The sequence below is a fragment of the Cololabis saira genome, chromosome 11, assembly GCF_033807715.1.
Source record: "Cololabis saira isolate AMF1-May2022 chromosome 11, fColSai1.1, whole genome shotgun sequence".
Lineage (NCBI taxonomy): Eukaryota > Metazoa > Chordata > Actinopteri > Beloniformes > Belonidae > Cololabis > Cololabis saira.
The window spans coordinates 7130284-7138237 of record NC_084597.1 but is presented as its reverse complement, the minus strand read 5'-3'; the positions used below and the strand labels follow the sequence as shown (position 1 = coordinate 7138237).

Genomic DNA, 7954 nt, shown 5'->3' with positions numbered 1-7954 from the left:
AAAGAAAGAAAGAAAGAAAGAAAGAAAGAAAGATTCCCGTTGATACGTGTTTGTGTAACAAACATGGAGGATCTGAGTCATTCCAGTTTTGCAGTACAGGTGTAACTTATTTAATTGGTTTTTATTAATTCAATTTAATTGGTGTAGTTTAGTAGCATTTAGTATCTTTTAGAGTATTTAGTATCTTTTAGAGGCAGTGATTTGGCTCCAAAGACTGAATGTGGTGATAGATTTATAGTTACAAAGGTGGAGTTGAATTGGTATTTTTTCTCTATCGTTATTTTTATCATTATCGGGATAAATGCCAGAAATTATCGTGATATATTTTTTATTCCATACCGCCCATCCCTAGCGGCAACGCGTTCATGACCTTGTCTGGGAGACTGGAACAGATCGGAGTAAAAAATGATTTGATCATGTTTAGGCCTGCAGAAGTTAACATTCTCTGTGGCTCTTAAACAAAATGTAATATTACAGTTTCTGTCCAGCATAACTGCTTCTAAATGGCGTTAAAGCGTAGAGTAGAGTATAAATAAAAATGTATTTTCTTGCGCCACCGGAGCCCGTTTACAAGCTCTGCTTCGCTCCCACACAACAGCTGCTGTGTGAAACTGTGTGAAACTGTGCAGGCGACTCATGAATCACACGAGCAGCTGCTGAGAAAACACCTGCTGAATGCAGGTAAACCTGTCTGAGGTTTTCACACACATACGGAGTCTGGGAAGCAATTACAAGGATGCTGTCTGTCAACTCTGAGAAAAGTGCAACCTCAAAGTCTGTTTGAAAGTGTTTGAAAGCTGCAACGTTCAAGTGAATCAGTCTCTGTTCTCCCCTTCTTTCATGAAAATAAAAAGGAAAAGGAAAAGGAGGAAAAGGACTCAGCATTCCTGCTGTGTAGGCAGGAAAAAAAAATCAATTTTCCGATTCTAAATCGATTTTCATATTAATTCCTAAACATAGATTCTTATGTCTAAAGATCGATTTTTTTTGATCATGACATTTTCTCCTGTTGAACTTTAATCCCAGTAGTCGGACACACAGTTTGTCATGACACTTCTGAAAAAATGCAGGTGCTTCATGGCAATATGTGTGCGTGGTGACAGAATAAATTAGATAAGCTAAAATGATATGTTTACTGCATGAACTGTTGCAATTTTTCTTTTTTGCACTTTAAATGGATATTGAAAGGCCTGTTTGAGTTAATTTATTTCTTAGTTATTTCTAGTGATGCACCGAAAAGAAAATTTGTGGCCCGAAACCAAAACCGAAAATAATAATAAACACTTGGCCGAATACCGAACAATACCGAACATGGTTCTTCGCAGTTTTTCATTTATTTTGCCAATTTTTTCACCATTGCATAAATCAAATAAATTTGATTTAGGCATGCTTTTAAAAGAAAAATATCTTTTACAAAATTACAAGGTAGAAAACATTTGTTGAACATAAAAAACTGAACATTTTTTAATTTCCCAGCATTTCTTAAATATTCCAGCAGACATTATACCAGCAAAGAACAATAACTTAAAATAAATAAATTAGCAAAATACATTTTTTGGCCATCTTTGAGCTTACGTTAGGCTTAACTGACTGAACATTGTAACATAGGCCTTAAAACAATAAAAATGCATTAAAGCGCTCAGGGTTTTTTTATCATTTCAAATGATAAATCAAACTTGTAGCTGAAAGACTTGCAGATGTGCCCCCTCTAGATATTTGAGCAGAACATTCATTGCAAACAGCCATTCTTGTATTATTTCTTTGCCACTCTAAAATACTTCCACACTGCTGACATGTTTTGCACCACTTCACTCCACACTCTTCTGTTTGATTTTCCCTCATCTAAACGCACCTGTAATAGACTGATTTATGTTGTTTTGGTTCCACCTGCTGGTGAATGTTGGTAAAATTTCTTATGTGGTTAGTTTTTGGTTGGCCAACGATTTATGTTTGTGGTGCAACAGTTACGGAGCGGCCAGTCTATTTCCTTATTTTACAACGCCGTTATTTAATTGTTTTTTTTTTTTCCCCACTTATTCCACCGAACCACCGAAAGTGTTTTTTTTTGCCATTTTCGGCCGAACAATTTCGGTTACCGAACAATCGGTGCATCACTACTAAAAATCGATTCTTATGTATAAAGACCGATTTTTTTTTTCATCATTACATTTTCTCCTGTTGAACTTTAATCCCAGTAGTCGGAGACACAGTTTGTCATGACACTTCTGAGAAATGCTAGGTGCTTCATGGTAATATGTGTGTCTGGTGACAGAATAAATTAGATAAGCTAAAATGATTTGTTTACTGCTTGAACTGTTGCAATTTCTTTCTTTTTTGCACTTTAAATGGATATTGAAAGGCCTGTTTGAGTTATTTATTTCTTAGTTATTTCACAATAATTATTGTGAAATTATTATTTCACTAGTTATTTTACAGTCATATAATTCAGGCAACAGCCCAAAAAACAGTTTTAATAACACTAACCCAAATCAATATTGAATCGGATCGAATCATGATAATCGATTCTGAATAGGGGTGGGCAAAAATATTGATATGGCAATATATCGCGATACTTTTCCAGCTGATTCAATATCGATATTAAAAATTTGAATATCGATTTTTTTATTTTTTTTTTTTTTAAATATTTTTTATCCCCGATTTTTTTTCCCATTATATCACCCAGTGCTCCTACCTAAGTGACAGTCCTGGGCATTGCCACTCTCTACCAACCCTGGGAGGGCCCCTGCACTGAGCTCAGGTTTTTATTTCACGTTTTTATTTCATTTTATAATTTTATTTTTTATATAACACAATTGCCTGTCCTTAAAAAATGAAAAAATAATGGACAGAGGTTTATTTATTTATGGATTTTATATCTATACTGACTGATCACTGTGCTGTCCTTGGTTTTAGTACCATCTTTCTTGTGTTTATTATCATTTGCCACATAATTAAAGCAACCTCATACTAAATTTAATGTTAATTTCATATGATGTAAATAATATGAAAAACATATACAAATATGTTGTAACTTTAGCTTGTATAGTTATAATAAAACATTGTTTTGACTCAGTTTGTCCCATGAATTGTCACTATAATCTGATGAACGTGCAACTCGGATTTTTAGATCCATCACTATCATCTGATTACATATATACAACTTGGATTTTAAGATGTGTAATGCATTTTTAAAATTTTTCGGTGAACTATGTAGAATATAATAATCGGGATATCGCATAATCGGGATATCGCAATGTGTATCGTATCGTAGCTCAAGTATCGTGATGCGTATCGTATCGTGAGGTCCTTCCCAATACCCACCCCTAATTCTGAATCTTAAGAATCGGAATCGAATCGATTCTTGACATTTGAATGGATCCCCATCCCTACTGCCGTGTCCATTATAACCTTGGGAAAGTTATCACTTTTATATTTTTTTTAAACACTCCACTTATTAACTGCTAACTGAGGCGTAGTAAGACACAAGAGTACACTTGTGCGGTGAAAACACAGACTGATGATATTCTTTTATTTCCTCAGGATTGTATTTGTTTGAGGTGTGAGCAGCTTCTCTCCTCTGTACCTGTGCTGATCTCTGTCCAGGTCACTGCTGAGCTCCAGCTGCTGCGTAGCAGCCAGTGGTGTCGCTTTTCTCGCTCCAGCTCTCGCAGGACTCTGGATCCGTCAGCACCAGCAGGTCGCTGTGTTTCCCCCGTCGGCCTGAACGGAGGCACCGCCGCGTGACCTGCAACACATCGAGTTTCATACCTCTCAAACTAGGCCTGTGTTGAAAAAAATCTATTTTTTTCTCCGATTTTAAATCGATTCTCATATTAATTCCTAAAAATCGATTCATATGTCCAAAGAACAATTAAAACAAACAGAACAATTAAAGCCTGTATGTTAAGGAAATATAACGAAAAATGTTGAGTTTGATTGACATACCCGTAGGCGGTGGTAATTTTATTTAATGTTATTCTAATTTTATTTTAGTTTGTTTTTATTCACTTAGTTGTTTTTTTTTATTATTATTTTTTAATTTGTTATTTGTGAAAGGGGCAGATCAGATAAGATTCTTCTTCTTTCTGCTCCCTTTTCATTCATAAGTTAGGAACATTTGTATTTGTGTTTGTATTAAATTGTTTTGTTTTTTTGAATGAAATAAAGAATGAAATGAAAAAATGAAATAAAGATCGATTAAAAAAAAAATAAATAAATAAAAAAAAAAATGTCATTACATTATAACTTTTGGTACTTTTTGGTTTATGCCCAAAAAAGGAATATTTTGTTGGACACGAGAACAACTGGTGCCATGTTTTTGCCTTTAAATATGTTTAAAAGGTATGAAAACATTAAAGTTTTCAGTTATAATTGCATAAATTGTCTACATTTCTTTGCTTTATATACTGTCTTGGGGTTACATTGCATAAATGTTTAAAAAACCAAATTCTCATAAATGGGGAAAAAATAAAAGCGATTTCTTCCGTCTCTGTTTCCTCCCTGGATCTGTTTGGTAATTCTGACCCACACGATGTTTCTGAAAGCAGTTCTATCAGCATTCTGGGAGCTGATTGGTCCTTACAGCATCATTAGCTGCAATACTTGCTGTTTAATCTCAATATAATACTACCATTAATATGTTGCATAACTAGACAGTCAATATAATTCATGCAACAGCTGAAAAAACAGTTTTATTAACAGTAACCCAAATCAATATCGGATCGAATCGGATCAAATCTTGATAATCGATTCTGAATCTTAAGAATCGGAATAGAATCGATTCTGGACATTTGAATGGATCCCCAGCCCAATCTCAAACATGTAAGACAGACTGGTGGGAAGACTCTGTGCAGCCTGAGCGTGCAGATACCTGGAGAAGACTTGTCCTTCACTGCTAAGTACAGCGTCCCCGTCAGGAAGTTGATGAGCTCAGGAATGAAGCGTTTGGACAGCGAGACGTACTCCACTGCCAGAGAGCAGAGCACCAGACCCGACGTGAGGTCCTGAAGCGACCGCACCGGACACTAAATGTTTCAAACATACAGAAAAAACAAGACATGGAAAAACTTATTCATGCATTCATTTTCAGTAGGATGGATTATTGCAATGGCATCTTTACAGGCCTGAACAAGAAATCTATCAGGCAGCTGCAGCTGATCCAGAACGATCCGCCAGAGTCCTTACAAACACCAGGAAACTGGACCACATTACACCAGGAAACTGGACCATATTACACCAGGAAACTGGACCACATTACACCAGGAAACTGGACCACATTACACCAGGAAACTGGACCATATTACACCAGGAAACTGGACCATATTACACCAGGAAACTGGACCACATTACACCAGGAAACTGGACCACATTACACCAGGAAACTGGACCATATTACACCAGGAAACTGGACCACATTACACCAGGAAACTGGACCATATTACACCAGGAAACTGGACCATATTACACCAGGAAACTGGACCATATTACACCAGGAAACTGGACCACATTACACCAGGAAACTGGACCATATTACACCAGGAAACTGGACCATATTACACCAGGAAACTGGACCACATTACACCAGGAAACTGGACCATATTACACCAGGAAACTGGACCACATTAACCAGGAAACTGGACCGTATTTACACCAGGAAACTGGACCACATTAACCAGGAAACTAGACCATATTACACCAGGAAACTGGACCGTATTACACCAGGAAACTGGACCATATTACACCAGGAAACTGGACCATATTACACCAGGAAACTGGACCTTATTACACCAGGAAACTGGACCATATTACACCAGGAAACTGGACCATATTACACCAGGAAACTGGACCGTATTACACCAGGAAACTGGACCATATTACACCAGGAAACTGGACCATATTACACCAGGAAACTGGACCACATTACACCAGGAAACTGGACCACATTTCACCAGGAAACTGGACCACATTACACCAGGAAACTGGACCATATTACACCAGGAAACTGGACCACATTACACCAGGAAACTGGACCATATTACACCAGGAAACTGGACCACATTACACCAGGAAACTGGACCACATTTCACCAGGAAACTGGACCACATTACACCAGGACACTGGACCATATTACACCAGGAAACTGGACCATATTACACCAGGAAACTGGACCATATTACCACCAGGAAACTGGACCATATTACACCAGGAAACTGGACCACATTACACCAGGAAACTGTACCCAGGAAACTGGACCATATACACCAGGAAACTGGACCACATTACACCAGGAAACTGGACCATATTACACCAGGAAACTGGACCACATACACCAGGAAACTGGACCATATTTACACCAGGAAACTGGACTATATTACACCAGGAAACTGGACCATATTACAACCAGGAAACTGGACCACATTACACCAGGAAACTGGACCACATTACACCAGGAAACTGGACCATATTACACCAGGAAACTGGACCACGTTACACCAGGAAACTGGACCACATTACACCAGGAAACTGGACCATATTACACCAGGAAACTGGACCATATTACACCAGGAAAACTGGACCACATTACACCAGGAAACTGGACCACGTTACACCAGGAAACTGGACCATTATTACACCAGAAACTGGACCACATTACACCAGGAAACTGGACCATATTACACCAGGAAACTGGACCATATTACACCAGGAAACTGGACCATATTACACCAGGAAACTGGACCGTATTACACCAGGAAACTGGACCCACATTACACCAGGAAACTGGACCACATTACACCAGGAAACTGGACCATATTACACCAGGAAACTGGACCATATTACACCAGGAAACTGGACCATATTACACCAGGTAACTGGACCACATTACACCAGGAAACTGGACCATATTACACCAGGAAACTGGACCATATTACACCAGGAAACTGGACCATATTACACCAGGAAACTGGACCATATTACACCAGGAAACTGGACCATATTACACCAGGAAACTGGACCACATTACACCAGGAAACTGGACCATATTACACCAGGAAACTGGACCATATTACACCAGGAAACTGGACCATATTACACCAGGAAACTGGACCATATTACACCAGGAAACTGGACCATATTACACCAGGAAACTGGACCATATTACACCAGGAAACTGGACCATATTACACCAGGAAACTGGACCACATTACACCAGGAAACTGGACCATATTACACCAGGAAACTGGACCATATTACACCAGGAAACTGGACCATATTACACCAGGAAACTGGACCATATTACACCAGGAAACTGGACCACATTACACCAGGAAACTAGACCATATTACACCAGGAAACTGGACCACATTACACCAGGAAACTAGACCATATTACACCAGGAAACTGGACCACATTACACCAGGAAACTGGACCACATTACACCAGTCATGAAATCACTACACTGGCTTCCAGTGAGTTAAAGGATAGAGTTTAAAATCTTACTGCTGGTCTACAAAGACCTGAATGGTCTTGGACCAAAATACATGCTACACCTGTTAGACCCCGTCCACACGTAGCCGGATATCTGCGGGTATCTGCTAAACCGGAGATATTTTCCTACGTTTGGACCTGTCATCCACACGAAAACGCAAATAAACGAATGTTTAAAAAAACTCCGGGCAAAGCGAAGATTTTTGAAAACTCTGTTTATGTAGATGCGTGTAGACACACACAACCGGAGTTTTGCGTTTTCGAACGTCACATTATGCGCCAAAACAACAACAAATCTGCTCTGACGTGCGACTTTTGTTTACTACAGAACTACAGATGATCCAGCATCTGTTCTCCAAGCTATTAAATAAATGGTCTCTGGTCTTGACCACCACTTACTGCGTTACACCGACACAGAGGCTACGCCGTAGGGTACGCGGCGACGCACACCCTACGGCGTAGGGCCCGC

General features: G+C 38.8%; 1 protein-coding gene across 1 annotated transcript in view; it reads right to left on the bottom strand.

The window, feature by feature from the left end:
- nop14 (NOP14 nucleolar protein homolog (yeast)) overlaps positions 1-7954 on the bottom strand; it is a 67115-nt gene that overhangs the window by 31219 nt on the left and 27942 nt on the right. Inside the window, 4 exon segments of the mRNA XM_061733578.1 lie at positions 3584-3645; positions 3647-3712; positions 3714-3745; positions 4871-5024. Coding sequence (XP_061589562.1) covers positions 3584-3645; positions 3647-3712; positions 3714-3745; positions 4871-5024 — 314 coding nt within the window.